This window comes from Aspergillus niger (genome assembly GCF_000002855.4).
Source record: "Aspergillus niger supercontig An02".
NCBI classification, from domain to species: domain Eukaryota; kingdom Fungi; phylum Ascomycota; class Eurotiomycetes; order Eurotiales; family Aspergillaceae; genus Aspergillus; species Aspergillus niger.
The window spans coordinates 703,977-725,750 of NT_166519.1; the positions used below are offsets into that span (position 1 = coordinate 703,977).

At 49.7% G+C, this 21,774-nt stretch overlaps 9 protein-coding genes and 4 non-coding genes across 13 annotated transcripts, besides 1 other annotated feature; 9 read left to right on the top strand and 4 right to left on the bottom strand.

Moving 5' to 3' along the window:
• The first annotated feature begins 143 nt into the window (after nucleotides 1-143).
• On the top strand, nucleotides 144-274 carry tRNA-Arg (TCG). The gene has a single exon. It is a non-coding gene; the product is annotated as a tRNA-Arg (tRNA).
• A 317-nt stretch (nucleotides 275-591) lies between these two features.
• On the bottom strand, nucleotides 592-956 carry An02g03030 (hypothetical protein; the record flags this gene model as incomplete). Its single annotated transcript, XM_059746164.1, has 2 exons — nucleotides 592-727; nucleotides 799-956. The coding sequence occupies 2 exons, from the start codon at nucleotides 954-956 to the stop codon at nucleotides 592-594; spliced, it is 294 nt and encodes a 97-aa protein (XP_059605101.1).
• An 819-nt stretch (nucleotides 957-1,775) lies between these two features.
• Nucleotides 1,776-1,906, top strand: tRNA-SeC (TCA). Its single transcript has one exon. It is a non-coding gene; the product is annotated as a tRNA-Sec (tRNA).
• A 1,067-nt stretch (nucleotides 1,907-2,973) lies between these two features.
• Nucleotides 2,974-3,102, top strand: tRNA-Phe (GAA). Its single transcript has one exon. It is a non-coding gene; the product is annotated as a tRNA-Phe (tRNA).
• A 583-nt stretch (nucleotides 3,103-3,685) lies between these two features.
• On the top strand, nucleotides 3,686-4,012 carry An02g03060 (uncharacterized protein; the record flags this gene model as incomplete). Its single annotated transcript, XM_059746165.1, has 2 exons — nucleotides 3,686-3,697; nucleotides 3,743-4,012. The coding sequence occupies 2 exons, from the start codon at nucleotides 3,686-3,688 to the stop codon at nucleotides 4,010-4,012; spliced, it is 282 nt and encodes a 93-aa protein (XP_059605102.1).
• Nucleotides 3,742-4,109: a repeat region (Title: weak similarity to transposon Ant1 -Aspergillus niger).
• A 292-nt stretch (nucleotides 4,110-4,401) lies between these two features.
• Nucleotides 4,402-6,263, bottom strand: An02g03070 (uncharacterized protein; the record flags this gene model as incomplete). The annotated part of the gene is made up of 5 exons (XM_001399407.1): nucleotides 4,402-5,102; nucleotides 5,159-5,914; nucleotides 5,982-6,007; nucleotides 6,068-6,105; nucleotides 6,183-6,263. 5 exons carry the CDS (start codon nucleotides 6,261-6,263, stop codon nucleotides 4,402-4,404), a joined length of 1,602 nt encoding a protein of 533 aa, XP_001399444.1.
• Nucleotides 6,264-7,626: 1,363 nt separating this feature from the next.
• On the top strand, nucleotides 7,627-7,759 carry tRNA-SeC (TCA). Its single transcript has one exon. It is a non-coding gene; the product is annotated as a tRNA-Sec (tRNA).
• A 576-nt stretch (nucleotides 7,760-8,335) lies between these two features.
• On the top strand, nucleotides 8,336-9,462 carry An02g03100 (uncharacterized protein; the record flags this gene model as incomplete). The annotated part of the gene is made up of 4 exons (XM_059746166.1): nucleotides 8,336-8,717; nucleotides 8,822-8,922; nucleotides 8,964-9,000; nucleotides 9,077-9,462. The coding sequence occupies 4 exons, from the start codon at nucleotides 8,336-8,338 to the stop codon at nucleotides 9,460-9,462; spliced, it is 906 nt and encodes a 301-aa protein (XP_059605103.1).
• A 311-nt stretch (nucleotides 9,463-9,773) lies between these two features.
• An02g03090 (uncharacterized protein) lies at nucleotides 9,774-12,063 on the bottom strand (the record flags this gene model as incomplete). Its single annotated transcript, XM_059746167.1, has 8 exons — nucleotides 9,774-9,863; nucleotides 9,940-10,300; nucleotides 10,349-10,614; nucleotides 10,667-10,731; nucleotides 10,784-11,310; nucleotides 11,409-11,550; nucleotides 11,618-11,725; nucleotides 12,051-12,063. 8 exons carry the CDS (start codon nucleotides 12,061-12,063, stop codon nucleotides 9,774-9,776), a joined length of 1,572 nt encoding a protein of 523 aa, XP_059605104.1.
• Nucleotides 12,064-12,785: 722 nt separating this feature from the next.
• On the top strand, nucleotides 12,786-14,139 carry An02g03110 (mitochondrial 54S ribosomal protein uL29m; the record flags this gene model as incomplete). Its single annotated transcript, XM_001399410.3, has 4 exons — nucleotides 12,786-13,152; nucleotides 13,213-13,379; nucleotides 13,516-13,628; nucleotides 13,965-14,139. The coding sequence occupies 4 exons, from the start codon at nucleotides 12,786-12,788 to the stop codon at nucleotides 14,137-14,139; spliced, it is 822 nt and encodes a 273-aa protein (XP_001399447.3).
• Nucleotides 14,140-14,468: 329 nt separating this feature from the next.
• Nucleotides 14,469-16,292, top strand: An02g03120 (uncharacterized protein; the record flags this gene model as incomplete). The annotated part of the gene is made up of 8 exons (XM_001399411.3): nucleotides 14,469-14,514; nucleotides 14,569-14,593; nucleotides 14,655-14,714; nucleotides 14,777-14,804; nucleotides 14,886-15,231; nucleotides 15,283-15,837; nucleotides 15,891-16,148; nucleotides 16,204-16,292. 8 exons carry the CDS (start codon nucleotides 14,469-14,471, stop codon nucleotides 16,290-16,292), a joined length of 1,407 nt encoding a protein of 468 aa, XP_001399448.1.
• A 292-nt stretch (nucleotides 16,293-16,584) lies between these two features.
• On the bottom strand, nucleotides 16,585-17,198 carry An02g03130 (hypothetical protein; the record flags this gene model as incomplete). The annotated part of the gene is made up of 3 exons (XM_059746168.1): nucleotides 16,585-16,814; nucleotides 16,862-16,875; nucleotides 16,906-17,198. The coding sequence occupies 3 exons, from the start codon at nucleotides 17,196-17,198 to the stop codon at nucleotides 16,585-16,587; spliced, it is 537 nt and encodes a 178-aa protein (XP_059605105.1).
• Nucleotides 17,199-18,217: 1,019 nt separating this feature from the next.
• Nucleotides 18,218-20,493, top strand: An02g03140 (uncharacterized protein; the record flags this gene model as incomplete). Its single annotated transcript, XM_001399413.1, has 2 exons — nucleotides 18,218-19,783; nucleotides 19,855-20,493. 2 exons carry the CDS (start codon nucleotides 18,218-18,220, stop codon nucleotides 20,491-20,493), a joined length of 2,205 nt encoding a protein of 734 aa, XP_001399450.1.
• Between the last annotated feature and the right edge of the window lie 1,281 nt (nucleotides 20,494-21,774).

A 21,774-nucleotide genomic window follows, 5' to 3' on the forward strand; every position in this document is an offset into this window, starting at 1 on the left:
TTTACGGTTTGCTCTTTCGGGGTTGGTGCGCGCTATCGTGATAATGTAATCATGGAGGGGTTACACGTGATAGAGGTGTGGGTATCAATAAAAGGGTCTACTTAGCTTATGTAGCGTTAATCAAAGCTTCCTTTCAACAACCGGTCTCGGTGGCGCAATTGGTAAGCTTACCCTTCGACATTTCATCACACCAATCAGTTACTAATTCAGCATTAAAGGTTAGCGCGTACGACTGTTAATCGTGAGGTTGAGAGTTCGATCCTCTCCCGGGACGTCCATTCTTTTTTCCCTTTCCTCTTTTTGCTCGGCTAGCATAGCCGTCGCTCAATGTCAAATGGAACCATGGCTTGTCTGCTCTTTCTTTTGTTCTGTATACATGGACAAAGACTCCTTGCCAACTCTATATCAAATCTGGATATGGCTGGTCTATTGCCCGATGTACAACATATAGACATGGGAGGCATTATGGCCATAGTCATGTTTCTTTGACAAACAAAAGCAGCAGGCTTGGGTAACAATGCTGTCTACGACCCCAAAGGAGCTTATAATAGGAGTCAGATTGTGTCAGGATTACCTGGCGGATCGATAACTTCACCGTATCCCAGTATTTTCAGTATGCGGACTTGGAGCTTTTATCATGCTGCGGGAAGATTTGACGGCATTCTTCCAGCTTCGATTGAGCTCACGGGCCTTTTGTAGCTCTGTAGTGTCTTTCGCCGTTTGGATCCTGGGGTCAACAACCGCCATCTAGAATTCTCGCGATGTCTTGGCCAGGTTGATGTCGGGCTTGATGGTTACCGTATGGTGGGATAGTGGTATGCTCGGGATAGCGATCCCTGGAAGTCATAGGTGCACGTCGAGTGTGTCATAGTTGGTAGTCTTTCGCCTATGTCCAGCATGCAGTTCTTCTGCTGCATCTTGGGCAGTGTTGACGGGTTAGCTGGCATAACAGCCATGGTCTTTTGGTGCATATATGTTCAATGGTATCGAGTATGCTTTCATTGACGAACACTGCGTGGGACTTGCCGCGTCAGTTCAGTAGTGGTTGCGGCACCGAGGCAGTTGCACGGGTTATTTGCACATTCTGATACTGCGCGCCTTGGTGTGCTTGAGTATATATAGGGCTACCTGATAGAGGTATGTGTGGTACCTTGTTCATAATTGTCTGAATAGCAGGGGCACCGTCTAATAGATTGTGGTACAATAGAGCGTCTAACGTATCCGCTCTTGGAGTCTAAACCTGCCAAAATGATATTTTCGGCCTCGGTCTTTTTTGGTGCAAGACACCCATCTGCATTAATATGAAACGCGACATGGGGCCCCTTTCGTCGGATGCGCTTCGGTTCTTAGCAGCGTTGGAACCTTCGATACTAGTATAAGTCGCAGTCTTGTGGATGCAGGGTATGCATTTTGCTGTTGTCTGGATCCTTGGCCCGTTTACATGATTGTGCACTGGCCCAGATGGCGTTCACAAGTGCGGGTAGTATATAGTGCCGCGGTAACGGATATATAGGTTGAATATAATGTAATATGGGTTCTGCTATTCCGAAAGATGTAGGCCACATCGCATTGCCATGAGAGCTGTAAGGCCAAGATAGGGACATATAGAGTGCTGAAGGGAAGATTGAGCGTATATATACCACTTTCACACGCAGATGACATTGTATGCAGACCACATGGGTCGGACTGTAGGGGTTGGCCGTCGTCCAATATCCATCGCTCTTTGAAATCGAGCATTGACGATACCTGATCTCGTCGCCGGCAACAACGAGTCGTCTCGGTGGCGCAATTGGTAAGCTTGCCCTTCATCAACTTCATTCAATCATTCAGTTACTAATTCAATATAAAGGTTAGCGCGTACGACTGTTAATCGTGAGGTTGAGAGTTCGATCCTCTCCCGGGACGTCCATTCTTTTTTGTACTTTTTTTACCCCCAACCCACGTCGGCTCCATACAGCCCGCATCTATAAAAGATACGGAGCATTCAAACTGAAAAGACCCCCATGGTCGGCTCAAAGGCGACCACAACCTGTGGCTGGCAGAGAGGACTGACCTCGAATGCAAAAACAGCGAACGCTGGCCCGACAACACTGGCCCGACAACACCTCATACCTTTGCTACCAAGAACGACCCCTATTGCATTAAGAACCAGCTGCACTTCATGGGAAGCCTGGCCGATAGAAAATCACATCCGTTGATATGCATACACAGTCGCTGTGAGCCATAGGATGACCGAACCGTGGCCTATAGACTGCACTAAGGAGACAGAAAAGCATATGAACCAAAGCATATGAACCACGGGAGACTTCATATACGAGAAGTGGGTGAACATCGCTATACCGTACGAGGAAAGATCCACCAGGCACCAGCACAGCCATGCCGCCGGCCTAAAGGTTGTGAGGCGAGCCTAGACCCTCACAATGGCAAAGATGCTTTACGATTTCTATACGGCCCACCTCCTATAATGATCGAATTGCCACTGTTTCTGGCGGTATACTCTGCCTGTACCGTACACAGTGCGCAGTATACTCAGCTACCCGACGATCGCTACCACATGCATCACAGCAGGTAACTAAGGAGTACTGTGAGTGATCAACTCGTCAGTGTGGCAAGAACGTGACGGTCGATTCGATGCCATGCGATTCGGGAAACATCAGGCTGTGGGCCATAAACATGGGATCCCAATTCATTGATCATGCTGCAGCATCCAGCCCAGCCAAGATACTGTCCGAGAGCATTCTTCTCTACTATTCGTTTCAGTCCAGACCTTGGTTATTCTAGGATACGCCTGAAAAAGCAGGTCATCGATGATGGATAACGACAATTCCTTGACCAGACACGCAACATATTTCGATGGCACAATAATTGCCTTGTATAGCAGTTGTGCCGCCTGGTGGCGTCATTTACTGGATGGTACGCATCGCTTTATGTTCGTTGATAATACCATAAGTAGACCCCTGCAACAACTGAGTAGTCTCGGTGGCGCAATTGGTAAGCTTTCACTTCCGAAATTCATCATATCTCTCAGTTACTAATTCAAATACAGGTTAGCGCGTACGACTGTTAATCGTGAGGTTGAGAGTTCGATCCTCTCCCGGGACGCTTCTTTTTTTCGAACATTTTTGGATTAACCTTGTTATACTCTTTTCCCCCGCCTTGCCGAGCCGGATAGTAGACTCGCAGACAAGCTGTCAGTTTGGCTGCCGTACTTCTGTGCTAACGGCCGTCAATCAACGTAATGGTGGTGTCGTCCTATACATGCTACCAACCGTGCCTCAGTCATATACGAGCACACCCCTGAGTCTGCTTATGTGTAATCCTTCCGTGATGTTGTTGGGTCTGATAGCAGTTCAACAGACGATGAACGCCCGTCTTACGTTCCATACGTAATCGAGTAGAGAGTGACTTTGGACCATCGAGTTTTGGTAAAAGATACGGAACAAGAACTATATTCAACGCCCAGTCTGTATTGGGAGAAAATAGAACAGGAGGCTGAACGTCTGCTACATCAGAAAATAAACCATGGCAGGCGTGTCAGACTTGATGATACTACAGTTATTGTTTCTGTAAACAATCACTCACGGCACGATCTTACAAAGCGGTTTAAAAAACTGATATTTGAAGGAAAGACTATAAATAAGCAGATACTCATGTGGCAAGATCTCCTCCATCAGCCTCGTCCAATATGTGGAGCAAGGTGGTATCCTGGAGATTCATAATAATATTCCTGATAAGAATACAGGAACAGCTGTATACAGAAGAGCAGCAACGGCTTCTAAAACATAATAAATTTACCAGCAGCCTCACGTCTGGCTCGACGCCTCTGCAAATAAACATTAATATCCCGTCATCACAGTCACCCCAACCCGCGGGCTCTTCCTTCTGGGCGTTTGAAGATGCTCCAAACTCGATTAAAGATGATTTGAACAACGTTCCTGGACTTCTCGAGGCAGCCGTGGAAGAGTATGCTACTTGGCATCTGTCACGGGTGGGCACTGAGAGCTACAGGTAAAATATCAGAAAAGCACGCGAAATTGCATTGGGGAACTATTTTGATATTGTATAGATCCGCAAGGAAAGTCTAGATTTCTTTGAGTGCCAAGGAGTGGTGAAGGTGTGGCACGTAGATTTGTGGGTTATACCAGAGTCTGGCTGAAGGAAAGGGATAAGGACACTGCTTGATGTACCTGATTGCAAAAGCCGAGGGTACAAATTTCCGACTTCGTGTCAACATATGACTATCTTATTGAGTGAATTGGATCTAAACTACAATAAGAAAAACACAGAAAGCGAAGTAGGACCGGGTAGGCTCTAACAGGAGCAATGATCGAAATGGCCAAATTCGTGAAGTCAACTCAAAGAAGATATCGAAAAACGCAAGTCCAAGTATTCAGAAAATACCTATAGAAGAATCATCGCGAAACCAGCGACAAACGCTGTTACTGCATAGGCGCCAAGCTGCCACAGCCCAATATTTACGCTGCTAACAGTTGCCATAGGATGGGCGGCACCAGTACTGGAAGATGGAGAGTTCAGAACAGAGCCACCGGTCGGAGAAGCAGTAACTGTGCGGGTCCCTTCAGCGCCTGCGGCATCGAGCAGGCTAGAGCAGGTGCTACTAGGACTTTTAGGGATTTTAGTGCTCGCAGCGCCAGCGAAATCACAAGCGGACGCAGCGTTGCCCTTGGCCTTTTGTTCCTGATAGTATCTGTTGAAAGCAAAGGACAATTTCTCCTTCGCACTACACACGCTGTAGGAGCCGTATTCACCGGAAGTTGCATTAGTGGAAATGCCATCACAAACCCCATAGCCACAGACGGTATTGAAAAGGTCGGCAAAGGTTTTATTCGAAACATCGTCCTTCACCACGCATTCCAAAGAGGCATCCATGCATGTGCAAAGATCGGGGTTAGGAGAAGGGGGTAGTGGACTAGCTCTGGCAAACCAGTTGCCGTCAATAGTAGGGCAAGATTCAAGAGCTGTGTTGGAAGGAGAATAGTCGGCTTTCTTGACACCTGTAGGATTGACGCTTGCGATTTGCTCAGAATAGCCGAAGAAGTCGGGGAGCTTGCTGGCAGTATCACCCTTAAGGGTTACTAAACCTATGGATTCCGTTAGGGAAGATGGACAGGGGGGAAAAAAGAGAGCTTAAACATACCGTAGTCATTGGCTTCCTGGAAGTACATATAGACAATACCCCCGGACCAAACCTTCGCCATCTGGTCACCGTAGAGAGCAGCCACATCAGTGAACTTGCGAGGCTTGACAAGGTTGCAACCATACTCGGCAAAGAACACTGGAACGGAATAATTAGCGAATTCCTCAGTGCGAGCTTTGTAGCCAGATTTCTCATAAGACGAGTCTCCACACCACGAGTACACATTGTAGCCCCAGAAATCAATACTTTCTTCCTCAGATTGACAGTTGAAATAGTTGGCCATATCCACACGAATTTCAGCGTCGTCATTGGTGGCATACCCAACAGCCATGGCGCGATAGTTCTTAGCTTTGATATATCGCTTTATATCGCGCACAGCAGCCTTCACAAAAGCGCTAGCAAGAGTGTTGTTCTTCTGGTTGGAGACTTCGTTCCCAGCAAAGAACCCAATAGTGTTGGTGTATTTAGCCATCTCATCAACCACATCAGTATAGCGTTTATATAGGGCATTATCCCACGATGGGTCGTTACGGTTGATCGACTCCGCGGGTTGCGCCATATCCACCACAACATAGATGCCGGCGTCGGTAAGGAGCTTCATGCACTCAGTATGGTCCGCTTCAGGGTCGATCGAATAGACACGGATAGTGTTAGTCCGGAGTTCCTGCAAGAGGGGAACATCTCGCTTGCAGGCGGTAGTATCGGCCAGAATGTCTTTGTAATAGGTGCCGCCAGTACTACTGCTGGGCAGTTCTTCTATAGAAATTGGTCAGCCTGTACATCAGAAATTATCCAGCAAAACCATGATAGTGGACCTTCCTACGCTGATAGGCAACACCACGCATGTAGCTAAAGGCATGCCAGTTAGTAAAAGCCTAGCTTTACATCGTACGTATGAAGGGCACATACAATTGGGTATCGTTGCTCTTGAAGAAGAATTTGCTACCCTAGAAGAGCAGTCAGCGACCAGAAGAGGGCATGAGATAAACAAGCATGGTAGAATTGCTTTGTCTCGAACTCGTACCTTGATCACTATAGGGTCCAGTTCGGCCATAGTAATACCGGCAAGGAGGGTTGCGCCGGCAAAAATAGTAGACAACTTCATAGTGAATTTCGACTGGCAAACTGGAAAACTATCATAAGCGAGAGGCGCTTCTATCACGTAAGATAGAAAGACAACTATATCGATGAAGTGGTAATGGCCGTTCCTGAGACCATTGGATAACGATAGAAAGGAGTTGAACGAGTGTGAACGAATGTAAAGGAGGGAATGAACATGAAAGTGACATGATGCGAAGGAAGTATAGAACTTTCGGAAGAGTAAGTAAGGATAAGTATGGGGCGCATCTTCAAGGGTCCTGTGCCTTAGCCACTATGTGTTTCTCCAATCCCGAACAAAAAATAGGCTTCTGGGGGTCCGTGGGGCCCAGGTGCAATGCTTGGGTCCACAATTCAGATTATGCCGACTATTTATATCAGAGCCCTCGTCGGTGCATTGGTGCAGAACTGGCAGCAGCCCAGTGGAATAAGATAGAAGTTTCTCCCACTTATGCGTCTTCATGTTCTGAGATTTTGGATCTTTGGATCTTAGAAGCAGCTTTCAGTGCTATCTCTTTCTGTACTAATAGTATGCATTCATACATTTCGTGCAGGAAAGTAACGAAGCCTCCGATCAACGCAAGACCCCCAGGAAACCCGCGGGTTGAGCACAGGCTTTAATCTATAACCGTGTCTTGGCAGACAATGCAAACATGCTGATAGGCCTGATTGATGCTCACGAAAAAGTGCTTGATTGGGATAAATCAGCACTTTTAGTTATGCAGAGCTGCATGGGTCTGTGGTGGTTACCCGCGGGTTCAGGTCATTTGCCAAGGAAAGCTTTTATCTGATCTTCCCAGATTATCCAATTCCAGCAACATGCCCAAGCCTTCGCTGCACACTCTTCACTCATTTCTCTAATTGCTGGCTAGAGATTACCTTCCAAGGATCAGAATAGGGTCCATTCTATGCACGAGCCATGTGAGATATCAAACTTGAAGGAATCCATTCCATTAGGCCATTCGCTCTTAGTCACAGTGGAGAGAAGAGATTTCACCGCAGGCGTGGCTAGACGCTGGGAGCAAACAAGTAAATTTGACGCAGGAAGCAGGAAACGGGGAAATCAAGCACGGTATAAGCAACAGAAACCCTACTGCCCCCATAAGCCAAGACAAAGCTATGCCAGACCGAGTACTGCACGACATCGTTATCCGATCAATATTTACTTACTATAACCTTCCAGAGACCTTCTTGAAAATATGCTAGTACTCACCGGAATTCCTAGAAAATTTTTGCGATTACCACTCCATTAGATCGAGTTATATATATCAGCTTCCCCAAGGACTGGTTGGGACAACCACTTCTGTATCATCACATCACCAATACATGCCTCTGATATAGCAAACAATGGCGCAGATATTTAACGAGTCGTCTCGGTGGCGCAATTGGTAAGCTTACCCTTCAACAATTTCAATCCAGTCACATCAGTTACTAATTCAATATAAAGGTTAGCGCGTACGACTGTTAATCGTGAGGTTGAGAGTTCGATCCTCTCCCGGGACGTTTCTTTTTTCTTTTTTTTTCTTTCTCGATTTTATGATAATAATATGAAATTGGTTTCTTCTTCGATCTTTCATTCTAATTTAAGTCTTTGCTTTTTCTCCGATAGTTTATGCGACCCGTGCTCAGTCCCCGGTAGTATATAATTTAGCATGCCTCGTCATGGAAGGACGGGATGGAAGTATACGAAACAGTCCCGGAGACTTCTCCACCAACTGATCAGACGAACCATACACTCTCATCCATAAATATGAACATCAAGACTGATCTAGAACGTAAAACATCAGCTGATAATACATCTATCCAATCCAAGCCCCGAGAGATGGTCACCAAGGTGCTCGCGGAGACATATCGGAGACTTACTCCCATCCTTCGCGGCCCCAAGGCACAGCCAAGCAGTAGATCGAGCAACAACCAGGTAGCCAAAATTGATATATAAAGGTGCTCTTCTCATGCGTATCCCCTCTCCTCGTTCTCAGCATCATCCAAACCAACTCTCATCTCTCTCACTATCATAAAATCAACACAACATTGTTCCTCCCAGTTCATTACCCAGAACGTCCACATCTATCCATCAAAATGACCCCCAAAATCTCTCCCTCCTCATACCTCACCCCAGCATTTGTATCCCGCTACCACCTTGCCGAGAAACTCACTGGCGTCTTCGTGGCCCCTCTCGTCCAGCACTCTGGTATCCTGTCTACCCCGAGTAACAAACCTATGGCTGTCTTCGACAATGCCTGCGGACTGGGAATTGTATCCAGCTATTTGAACAGCACGCTGCCTGAGGACGTCAAGAGACATTGGACGCTGACTTGCGGGGATATAACGGAGCTGATGGTGGAGTATACCAAGTTGCGAATTGAGAGGGAAGGGTGGGTGAACGCTGAGGCGAAGGTCGTGGATGCTCAATGTACGGGGCTGCCGGCGGATAAGTATACGCATGTGTTGACGGCTTTTGGTGAGTGGTATAATCTATGTGGTTCGTTGTGGAGGTTGTGGGGGGTGGGTGTGGTTTGAAGGAATGAGTGGTTGACTGACTAAATTGATCGTCGACGTGGGTAGCTTTTATGATGATACCTGATGCGAGGGCTGCGATGAGAGGTGAGTATTATTACTGGTTCCGTTGTGGTTATTTTGGATTGATACCTGAAGTGAAGCTGACAGTGTGTGATTGTTAATGGTAGAATGCTTCCGTATCCTCCAGTCCGGGGGTGTACTTGCGACTTCGACGTGGAGGAATTGTATGTCATTGATTTCCTCCCTTCATGATCGGGTCAACCCGTCGCTCTATCAAGCTCTAACCAGAAGACAAATCAGCTTCGTGGCTCGTCATCATGAAAGAAGCCATCGAAACCACGGCCTGGAACGTCAAGTTCCCCACCATGAAAGAGTTCCTGGCCTTGCATAACGAAGGCTGGGACGACGAGTCTTTCGTGAAAGCTCGGTTCGAAGAGGAAGGGTTCGAAGATGTGGAAGTCACTGCTGTGCAGAGGGAGACCTCATTGACTATATCCGAATTCATGGAGGTCGGTGGAGGAATGATCCCCATTGTGACCGGTGCCTTTTGGACACCCGAGCAGCGGGAGAAGTATGAGGCGAAGGCACCGGTGGTGATCAGGGAGTATCTGGAGGAGAAGTTTGGAGCTGATGGGGTGATTAGGATGGAGCCGGTGGCTGTTCTTGCGGTGGGGAGAAAGCCCTAGTCGATAATGGTACCGGATGAATTGGGTGCTGAGAGGTAGTACTTATGAGAGGTTGTTATTGACTCATCTGTTAGTGTTAAAGGAAATGGTCTGTTTTACGTGTTTATCAGCTAGTTTGGAAGCACCAGAAAGTGAGGTCATAGAAGTCATTGAATTCGCGTGAATGTCCTTATCCCGGATAGACCACTAAAGCTTAGAGAAACACCTGTTGCTCGGCAATACTGCAACACCTGAACAGTCACCTGAAAAACTGGCAGTAAACCTAACGCCATTTGATCCTATCCCCTCCCCGGTGTGTTTCCCTCAGACATTCATGAACTATGCGGAAATCCGACTCGTGCAAGACCCCGGTTTGGATCCATCCGGTTATCCAAGTCCTCGTAGCGGAGAATGAACTCGCGCTGTAGCATCCGGTCAGTAAATGCGGGATACGAGTCATAGAGGGACGACGTCAAGCAGAGACGAGGGTAGACATACCCGAACCTTCTTCCAACTGGCGGGATCCCACAATAGGTAGACGCCCCTTTCACTTACGCCGCGATCGACGTCAACAGGACCGGGGTACGTCTCATCGCGGGTAAGCCAGCACCGTTCGATCTTATGGTACCTCCATTTCCGACCCATGAGTTCTTCCGCAACGACCTCCTGCAGTAGATCTCTGGGCTGGCTGTAGAATATGTAGAACAAGGTCTCGTCGCTGAAACTCGGGATACGTGTCTGGAGAGGCTGAACATTGGCGACGTTGTAGCACGCCGGGAGAGCGAAATCTTGCTCCAGAGGAACTCCTGGCATGGAGGCAACGAACGGCGAGGCAAATGACGTATGTAAGGGTCTGGAACTGTGTGAGAAAAAAGCCTTCGAAGTGCAAAAAATTGCCAGAACATACTCTGGTTGATTCAGATCCAAACCTAATGTCATGAGATCCTGTCCGACCGCGAGACTTGAGACATCAGCGTTATCGCTATGAATCATGCGCAACAGGCCTGCCAGCCCAAACTTGTCGAGCTCGCTCATTTCGGCAAGTGGTAATTGATCAGAGCTTTGCGCAGCCCCTGAAGCTTCCTTCCCAGTAGCGGGAAACCCTGGCGGCCGCATAATGTGTTGTTGTTCGGTGTAAGCACTTTGGTTCGATATTACACTGCTGTTCAATTCCTGAATTCAAGTCAGCAACGGAGCGACAAGCGTCTCTGGTCGCGACCCTTACCTCCTTTTCTTGTCCCGGGACCCTGCTTGACCCCTGATTCACCGGCGATCGCGACGTTTCAATACCTGAACAGAAGCTTTAGTTTGAGATCAGGCTGACCGAGTCACCGAAACATACCCCCTGATCCTGCAGTGGCAGGCGACATTATCCGCTCTTGTCCGTTTACCGACGCAGCGACCATGTTGCGAGCTTGGGCAGACTGAGCCTGGCTCACGCCCGTAAATGAAAGGCCACCGTTGTAGTTGCCAAGCCCTGTACTTTGTATCAATGATCCTCTCCGATCTTGACCGAGGTCCGTGGTGATATTACGTCCGAGCGGGGGGAATTCTTCAATGTTGCCGGTTTGAGGTTGGCCCCCGGCACCTAACTGACCACTGATACCCTGTCCACCATTCCGGAAATCGTCCAAGCGGTTTGCGAACTGAGCGCCCGAGGGAAATACGTCGTCGTGAGAGGGTTGCGATTGCTGCTGCGGGTGGTGGGTTTGAGTCTGCGGGGCTCGTGAAGGTGCTTGGGAGGTAGCATGCTGGGGCCTTTGCACAGGGGTCTGCTGCATCGCACGTTGGCTGGCGTTCGCCCATACTAGATGGCTCGGGTTTTGGGTTTGCGATTGCGGAGACGCTCCAGATAACGAAGGGAAGTCTCTGGAAGGAACAACCAGGTTTCTCAGCAATAAGTTCGATGTGTCCTTCAGGAGGCCTATCCATAGACCTAGTTAAAAGGGAGAGCAAGCCACACTCACGATAAGTCAAGAGGAGTAGCAGGTTGAGAACCGCTCAAGCTCTGTGCAAATGTTCCCATCGTCCCAATGCTGCGCTGCTGGTTGCCTTGTATCCCCGGTGTTCCGCTGACGGGTAGGTTGAAGTTCCAATTCGCTCCGCTACCTGTTGGGTCCGACGCCGTTAGCTTTCAAGGCGGATCTACCAGTCGAGCCCAGACAATGAGTCGCACCAAGTTTGCCGTTTGGCAGGCGCGCCGATGCCAACGCCGCATTTCGAGCTTGTGCTTGTTGTTGGGCGGGGAAGCCGGACATGCCTCGCAAGGGCTGGGGGCCTGGTCCTGGAAGCCATAACAGTGATCAGCGACATGGCCAAGGTGAACGTGCCAAATTCGGGGGGGACTGCTTCACCAAAGCCGGGGGAGGGGCTTGGCATGGTGACGAGGAAGACTATTGCGGTCGCAGAGGAAGATCCATCTGGAAAGAGAGCTTGCAATTGAAGCCCGATGGATAGCAAGACGCGAAACCAAGCACCAGCCACCCTCCACACGGCACCATGAAGCTAAAAGAGGATGGGCATGAGAGAAAGCAGTGATCGGAGACTGCTGGGGTTGCCGTAGCAAGCCCGATCGGGAGGACAAAGGGAAGAACGTGAAAATCACAAACCTGGCCTATTCATGATGCAGACGAGACGGTTGGGCAGTACAGATGAAAGAACAAAGCTCTGCAGTGTGATTTAGAGAATAACAGTGGTACAGCATGTGAACGATAAGAAACCAATGTGCAGCCAGGATCTCTGCCCACACTGTGTTGCGCCGGCTTTGGGAAGTGGAGTGGCTGCAGACGCGCGCTTCTGGTTCCTGCACGGACCTCCATTAGCCGCCCATTCACGGCCATCCACGCTTTTTGGTAACCATGAGCACACGACCACGCACTGGATCAGGTGGATGATGGGGGAGTTCGGTCATGGATTTACTGGTTTCTTTTCCTTACGACAACATTATTATGCAGCTTAGGGAATATCTAGCGCTCGAGGTGTGGGAATGGCAAATTATGTGCATCCGTCTTCTTCCCAGCTATCTATGTCATCAATAGCATCACTAACGGCATCTTCTCCCACATTGTCAACATATGACATGCCTATTGAGTTCATCTAGTGTAGATACACCCAATCACATGGGTAGTAGAATAACCTATCTACACCCATTTTCCAGCCCCGAGTTTTCTCCCCACGATGTGCAGTAGGAAGGTCGTTCCCAACTGGTCGCACAGTGTGACCAGCCGCAGCCGCACACGTGATCTAGGCGCCAAAAGTCCGTCCCGTTCGCTTTTGATCCCGGAGGCCGCAAGGACATCCTCTACCGAGTCCCTTCGCCGTCACAGGGCTGCTTTACGCTTACAATGAATCGTCAGTCAGTTTTACGGCTGGCTCGCCAGACCGGAGCTTTCCCGCTGGCCGAATTGCCTCCTCCCTACCTCGCCCCGTCTCTCCATTTCTCTATGAACCGGTCGACCGTCCAGTGCTCGAACTTTTCTTCCACCGCCGCTGTTGCCGCTGGCCGTGGTGATCTCAACAAAGTCCGCGGCGTGTCCGCTATTCACCGCACTGGCCCCAAGTACAAATTGGGTGTGTCCAAGTACCCATTGCCTAAGCCGGTTTCCCCAGACGCTCTCCCGAAGCGAAATGCCACACCAGACCATGGACTCTGGGGTTTCTTCCCCACGGACCGGACCGCTTTGAGTACGCCGACATACGACATTGAATGCGGTTAGTTTGGAACCATATAAGGCTGTGGTGACGTTGTGATGCTTACTATTGATCGTTTAGGCCGCTCGTGGTCTATTCAGGAACTTCGTGAGAAGTCATGGGACGATCTCCATTCCCTGTGGTGGGTCTGCGTCAAGGAGCGCAATCGCATAGCTACGAGCGATATGGAAAGGAAGAGATTGAAGGCTGGTTATGGAGAGTGGGAATCCTCTGAGCGGGATCGTGTGGTAGGTTCAGTCCTGTTGCTGGTTTATGTTTCAAGGCTCATGAAAGCTACAAACGTCTTACTACGAAAATTATATACAACATTAATGGGCTGCTGCTCGCCTTGGTGCTCAATGTGCTAATGAATGGCTTTCTTAGATCCGCGTCACGCAAAACGGCATCAAGCACGTTCTTCGGGAAAGATGGTACGCCTGGGAGGAGGCACAGCGTCTCTACAGAAAGGGCTACCGGCCTCAGGAGGATAGCCAGGAGTAAGGGCATCGGCTCTATGAGGGATAACACAAAAGGAACGGGGGTTTGAATCTGGAAGCTCCGATAGAAACTATTGGTCTGTACTTTTGTATGTAGTAGTATGTAGTATATGTTCTTTTATTATTGGCAACGTTTGTTCTTTTCCTTTTCTTTTTCAATTACTTTCTTTGGTTCTCCTTGTCGAACTCTTAACTAGTTTGATTTTGGCGACCTGATTATCGAGACCCGGTGTTTTGTAGTCTATAGTTCCATCGAAAACCCTACTTACTGTACTTGGTCGTGGCGGAAAGGATGCCAGATCTAGACTGTCAATTCTCATAACTAGTGCATGATAGAGCCATATGGGAGATGAGAGCAGATAGTGTGTCCAATAGTCAGGGAGCTGGCCAGCTATTAGTTGTGTCGAAAGCGGAAGACATGATCGATCCACTGCGGCACGACCGATGGGAAAAGGGGCAGGAGGAGAACTCAGGAGGCGAAACTGAAGATGGGAATGCTCCATCAAATTAATTGCATGGTCGTAAGGAGAAAATCACCCTGAAATGCCAACGTTATTTGGGCTGGTGGAGCCGGGCTGGCGGGCGTTAAGACAAATAACGAATCAATATTTCCTGATCGATGATCCGCGGGGGGTGCCAAATCTACCCTTGCGACCTCCTTTCAGTTTCGCCCTCCCCTTCAACTTCACCGCTGCCGTCTCCGCATCTTCTCTCTTCCCTTCTCTCCTTCTTCCTGCACATCTTCTCTCTCTGCTGCTCATCCGCGTGCCCCTTGACTGCTTTAAGACTTCTTTCCTGTACATTCTTTCTTCATAGCCCTCCCGTCTGAAACCTTACACCATGGATGAGATTGCCCCCGAGTATGATGTTGTGGTGCTCGGCACTGGTATGTGCTACCCCGCCGCCGCTCGACGACAGCTGTACTGACACCCCTCCACAGGGTTGACCGAGTGTGTCCTCTCGGGGTAGGGACTCCTTGCTGCTTGCATTTTCACTGCAGCAGGTTACTGACAGTTTGTTCTACAGTGTTCTTAGTGTCAAGGGAAACAAGGTGCTTCACATCGATCGCAATGACCACTATGGAGGGTAAGTTGGGCAGCTTCTTGGTAGCTATCCGTCATCCCACCCGCCACTAACCGTGACTCCAGTGAGGCTGCCTCGGTGAACATTGAGACTGTAAGCGCCCATAAATGACCCTACGAGCTGGAAACAGCTTTATTTTGATTCTAGTTTACTAACAAATCTCCCGTGTTTTAGCTGTTCAAGAAGTACGGCAACGTCAAGCCCGGCGAGGAGCCCTGGAAGAAGTATGGTCGCGTCAACGACTGGAACATCGACTTGGTCCCCAAGTTGCTCATGGCCAACGGAGAGTTGACCAACATCCTTGTCTCCACCGACGTTACGAGATATCTCGAGTTCAAGCAGATTGCTGGCAGCTACGTCCAGCAAGGCAAGGGTCCCAAGGCTACCGTTGCCAAGGTGCCTTCCGATGCTGGTGAAGCTCTGCGCTCATCTCTCATGGGGCTGTTCGAGAAGCGGAGAGCTAAGAAGTTCCTGGAATGGGTTGGCGAATTCAAGGAGGAGGACCCCTCCACTCACCAGGGTTGGTTCAAGACTACTTGATCGTTGTAGCGCCGGCGCTAAAGCAATATAGGTCTGAACATCCACACCTGCACAATGAAGGAAGTCTACGACAAGTTCGGACTGGAGGACAACACTCGTGACTTTGTTGGTCACTCCATGGCCCTGTATCCTTCCGATGAGTACATCCTCAAGTCGGGTATGGCTCCCGAGACGATTAACCGCATCCGTTTGTACGTGAACTCGATGGCACGCTACGGAAAGTCCCCCTACATCTACCCTCTCTACGGTCTGGGCGAGCTTCCCCAGGGTTTCGCTCGTCTGTCCGCTATCTACGGAGGTACCTACATGCTCAACACCTCCGTTGACGACGTTCTCTACGACGAGAGCGGCAAGGTTTCCGGCATCAAGGCCACCATGAAGGACCGTGACAACGAGGCCGAGTCTATGACTTTCTCCACCAAGACCAAGAAGATTCTTGCAGACCCCTCATACTTCCCTGGAAAGGCCAGAGTCACCGGCTACCTGCTGAAGGCCATTTGCATCCTAAACCACCCCATTGACAAGACCGACGGCAGCGACTCGCTGCAGCTGATCATTCCTCAGTCGCAGGTCGGCAGAAAGCACGGTAAGCTCATTGTCTGGGATCTTTGCGAATGTGTCCGCGCTGACCCTTACCAGATATCTACATCGCCATGGTATCGTCGGCTCACAACGTCTGCCCCAAGGGCTACTACATCGCCATCGTCTCCACTATTGCCGAGACGGATGCCAACCACCACCTGGAGCTGGAGCCTGGTTTCGAGCGCCTGGGTAAGATCGAGGAGACATTCATGGGTGCCCCCATTCCTCTGTATGAGCCTATCGAGAGCGGCGAGAAGGATAACATCTTCATCTCGAAGAGCTACGATCCTTCATCCCACTTTGAGACCACGACTGGTAAGAAACCCGTTCATGACAGGCTAGCTGCAGGATGATCACTGACGTTCTTTAGACGATGTGCGGGACATCTACCGTCGCGCGACGGGCGAGGAGTTGGTCGTTGAGGGTCTCCGGGAGGGCCAGAAGCTTGCGGAGGAGTAAAGAAATCTCCGCGAAATGCATATTGGGGTAAAGTAATATCTTGACGCTACGGGCGCTTTTGAATCGAGTCATCCTAATTCCTTCTGGACTTTCTCTACGCTCATGAATCATACCACTATTGGACTCGCACACTCACTTGGGTTTTGCGTCTTGAAGTAGTAGTCGGGCCTGCATATACATTTATTGACCCGATAAAGTTGGTGTCTGGTGCACCATGACGTGTGAATAATTCTATCTTAACAAACATCTGCAGTGTAGAACTTGCTTTCTATCATTATGCGCCAAGGCCAACTCAGATCTTGATATCCGCGGGATCCGAATTGGCCTTATCATGCTCGGCGACGACACAGACACTCCCATCTAATTTCTGAATCTCCGCCCGTAGTAGTGCCATCCGCTTCCCCATATGAACCAGTTCACACACCACCCGGATCTCAGTTCCCGCCGGCACTGGGCGGATATACGTAGTCTTCAAGTTCCGGCTCACACCACCATAAGAGTACAAGCCCGGTTTGGACAATGCTATAAGCAATGTCGAGGAAAGAATATCAATCAAGGTGGCTGCGCACCCGCCATGCAGGTTCTGGAGGTAATTGCATTGCTTTGGAATTACTTTGAGAAGATACGAGACGCGGGCCGGGGGATCCTGAGTGGCGGACTCGAACCGGAGGTTGCATTCGTCCGGGAAGAAGTCCCAGGCCTGTGCGGATGGTTAGCATGCTGTTTGCGGATGGGGGATGGAGGACAAAGATAATGATGTATAGTACGTGCCTCCTCGTTCTTATTCAATGTCGGAGGCCCCGTAGAGTAGCTGTGCACGAGCTGCTCGAACGGGGTCAGTTGGGATAGCGGACGAACGCTAGGTGCTGGCATCTTGGATGGTCGGAGGGGAGTTGTCGGAGCCATGGCTGCGGTTGTATGTATGAATGGATGTGACTAATTTTTGGGCACGTGTCTTTTCTGATTAGGTTGCCAGTATGAGATTCCTGTAAAGGGTTAGGGGGGAATTCTACTTTTATAGCTAATTGAGCGAGAAAAGAGGACATTATTCCATAGCATGGGTGATCTCTCATAGTCCGATGTCCTTGGATAAGGGTCCAAACAACCGAGGTTGCCGGCAGACCTTAAACCTGCTTGTCCGTACAGACGTCCTACTCGCCCTGGAAGCTTAATGTAGCTGCTCTATGTATCTGACTTATCGGTTCCTTTCTTGGTAACACTTGTTTGTCTTTAACTTCATCGATCTCTTTGGTTGGGAGATTCAACGTGGGTATTTGCCCCGGAATTCGGGCCATGATATACAAGTTATGCCATGATGCTTGTGATCCTGACCGGTGGAATATTCGTCATGGACCTATTCTTATCCCACTTTCAGAGAGATAACCTCAGAGAAGTCGGAGATAGTCTATACAGGTCTGTAGTGATTCTGGAAGGATGTTGCTAGTATGTATTTTTCATTATGTTCTTCTTCAGCTTGTCTGTCGAGAATGATGCACCTGACCTCGCATCATGCAGGCTGCCTCAGGCATGATAGGCTCCCGTGCCTGGCCCGACTCCGAGAGACTCTCCGTCAACAATCAATACAATTCTTTCATTGAACCGGCCCAGTCCATGTGAATAGCTGGCAGTGGCTCCTATCAAATCTATCTTAAATATATTTTCTGCTTAACCAAACACCTAATTTCTTGTTCCCTCTTCCCGACCAGTGATCTCATCGAATCTCCCCGGTCGCAGTCCAAAAATATTTCCTTCTCCGCATCTATCCCTCCGCTCCCAGTGCCGTACCTCTGATGTTTGCTATGCGCGCCATTGACCTTTCCTAATAATATACCCTGAAACGATAGACGATTGACACAACACTGCACCCGCAGTTACGGGTGGTGCAGCCAAATCTCCCCCACCAGCGCAATACCCATTTCGAAACAATGAAGGACCCGCGCGCCAGCAAGAGGAGAAGGGTGTCGGACGCACAAGTGGTTGACGAAGATGGAGATACTACCATGGGCGAGGGCGCTCAAGACGCACCCACCTCGCCAGTAATCGAACAGACGAAAGCCGCGTCTCCTGCAGCCGAAGAGCCAGAAACGCCCGCTACATCGAGATCAAAGCGGCGGCGATCTTCGCCGGGCGCCGCTGTGATTGAAAAGGAGAACGACGAGGTACAAGCTACAGATACACCTACGAGGGGTGGAGTACGGTCGAGTGGGCGACAGCGCCGAGCGCCGCAGAGGTACGGAGACGAGGTCGTGAACACGCCATCGGGCAGGAGAAACGCTTCTACACCAGGTGCGAACGGGTCAACGACGAGGAGCGCCCGCAGGGCTAAATATGTCTCGGAAACGGAGGGTGACGAGGAAGAGGAGGAAGCAGAAGTCGACGACGATGACGACGAGGACGAACCGTCTCCGCAACCGAAAAGACGACCGGCACGGACGCGGTCGAAGAAGGCCACAGTTCGGTTCGAAACGGATAAGGACGATGCGTCCAAGAAACGGGATGAGTCGCAGATATCTCCTACGCCGGATGATTATCAGGATGGGCTAGAAGATCTCGTGTCGATGCAGTTACAACAGGATCTTGCCAGCAATGACTTGACCAGCACTGAGCAAACCGTTCCCGCCAACGGGGAGCCGCTTCCAGACTATGCTGCGAAACTCCAAGCGCTTGTGCAAGAAGGTCTGACAGAGGAGCTGCGGTTACTGACAGGATATGTTACGCAGAAGCTGAACGGCAAGAGACGGGTGCCACTGAAAGGGCTCGAGACTGAGTACCACAAGGTCAACCATTTGATCGAACAAACTGTTGCTGTCGGTGAAGGTAACTCAATGCTACTTCTCGGATCTCGCGGAAGCGGGAAAACTGCGATCGTTGAGACGATTATCTCGACGTTGGGAAAGTCGTACAAGAATGACTTCCACGTTGTCCGTCTTAATGGCTTCCTTCATACAGACGACCGATTGGCGCTCCGCGAAATGTGGCGTCAGCTTGGCCGTGAGACAAACACTGAAGACGAAGCTGGCAAAGTTAGCAGCTATGCTGATACCATGGCTACACTCCTTGCTCTTCTGTCGCACCCAGAGGAGCTCTATGGTCCGTCCAATGAATCAGGTACTGCGACCGCTGCAAAATCCATCGTCATTGTTCTGGATGAATTCGATTTGTTTGTTACACACCCTCGCCAAACACTGCTGTACAACTTGTTTGATATCGCGCAGGCGCGCAAGGCCCCAATTGCAGTGATTGGGCTTACTACCAAGGTGGATGTGACGGAAATGTTGGAGAAGCGAGTCAAAAGTCGCTTCAGCCACCGATACGTCTACGTTCCACTACCACGATCCCTGGAAACCTTTTCTGACATTTGCTTCGCCGGACTTAACCTGGAAGACGAGGAAATTTCGGAACTGCTTGAATTGGCTGATGCCAAAGAGCGAGCCGTCCTCCACTCTGACAGCTGGGGCCGCTTACTGGAAGGATGGAGAGCTTATCTGCAGGTAAGTGCGCCTCATTGCGCGACAAATAACCACACAGACCACGTTTTGCTGACCCTAGCGGGCAATTCCAGGGCCTATGGATCGACGAGGCGTTCACATCCCACCTACGAAGGATATACCATCAAACTAAATCCGTGAAGGAATTCTTCACGAGCGCTTTGATTGGACTGAGCGACCTCTATCACAGCACCCACTTTCTTACTACTCCCGAAGGAACGTCTTCCCTGGAGATCCCCACCGCTACCACCTTCACCAGTCACCTCCTATCCTGCCCGGACCCTGCCCCTCTCCCATTCTCCGCGTCGACCACCGCCTCCGCAAGTCCCTCATCTCTCCCGCTTTCGCTTCTCCTAGCCGCAACCCGCTTAGCAGCCCTGTACGAACCAGGCCTCGAGACGACGCAGCTCCAGAGCGCTGCGCCACTAGCGCTCTCCTTCCCCGCAGCCTACGCAGAGTACGTGCGACTGCTAACGACCGCCAAGACGTCAGCCTCGGTGTCCGGCGCAGCGGTGACTCCGGGACGAGTCTGGGGTCGGGACGTGGCGCGCGAGGCATGGGAGAAGCTCGTCAGCTGGGGGCTGATCAGCCCCGTTGGCGGGGGCAGTGGCACTGCAGACGGACGGATGTTCCGGGTGGAAATCAGCTTCGACGAGGTGGTCGAGATGGCCGGCACGGGAGGATCATTAGGACGGTGGTGGCGGGATGGCTGAGCAGGAAAAAAAAGCGAACGTTGCCCTGCACGGTGCAGGGAACTGTCCGTGTGAGGTGAGGGGGGAAAAAGGAAGGAAGGAAGGAAGGGAAACTCAGCCTTGCTTAGGTTCAACAACGGGATGTAGGTGTCTTAGACTACTTACTTGTACTAGTAGTACTATGTTGCATTGCATGAAGAGGAATCTTACACACATTGTCACATTGCACGTTGCACATTGCACATTCCATTACTCCACAGGTTGAGGGTGGGACGGACGGGTGGAAGGTACTTACTTTCTTTGTTTATTTCGTACGAAGCATTCATCTGCCTATCCCCATCATACTAGGCAGCAGCAGCAGCAGCAGCAGCTAGCTACCCAGTTGCCTAGACACAAACAAACAAGTAAAATATAGATGGGAATCTGCCTAGACGTCTGCCTAGGCGCGGGGGAGAGAAACAAGAAAACAGACAAAAGATGATGGAGGGGAAAAAGGAAACTGAAAATCCACCTTGCAGAAAGCCTAGCGATAGACATAGTCTAGTCTAGTCTAGACAGGTTTACTTATACTAATTTGTCCATTCCCCACATAGAAAGAATCAGATTATGTATCTAGCGGAATGCGAATGTGTGTCTAGTATGCATGAGCAGCAGCAATAAGCGGCTGCTTTAACTTGATCAAGAAGGTGGGCGGGTTATATTACTACCTACTTACTACTTACTAACTACTATTTATTATGTGATTAGTTGTTGGTTGGTTGAGTAGCTACAGTAGTGTTGAGAATCAGTGGACATGATGAAGCCAGCCAACCCCTCCTTTGGTGGGTGGGCTTTCAACCCCACTATACTATTTGTTGACTTAGTTGGCTAGAATTGTCCGTATTTTCTGGGGAATGGATATAGTCTAGTATGTGCCGTGTTGGGGGATGACGGTATGAAATATATATACTAACAGATCTGATGGTTAGCTATCCCTGTAACTCGTGGATTCAAGGTATCAAGTCATCAGGTGAGGTTAAGAGGCAAAGCTGGATGCATATGGTTTTATAGTACTATTATATGATTGATTGGGCAACATCCATGCATGGAATGGTTGACGACTGACCCGAAAGGAAGATTGATTGAATTGGTCGGATGTAATGGAGTTGGTGTCAATAGGTAAGAAATTTTGAAGTGATATTATTGTTATGTATTGGGGTTGTTCAATTAATGATAGTTAGTATGAATGATGGAATTAATGATCAAGGATTGTAGTGCCGTGTTATAACGTAAATTTTACATATAGTGTCATGATCAATGGGA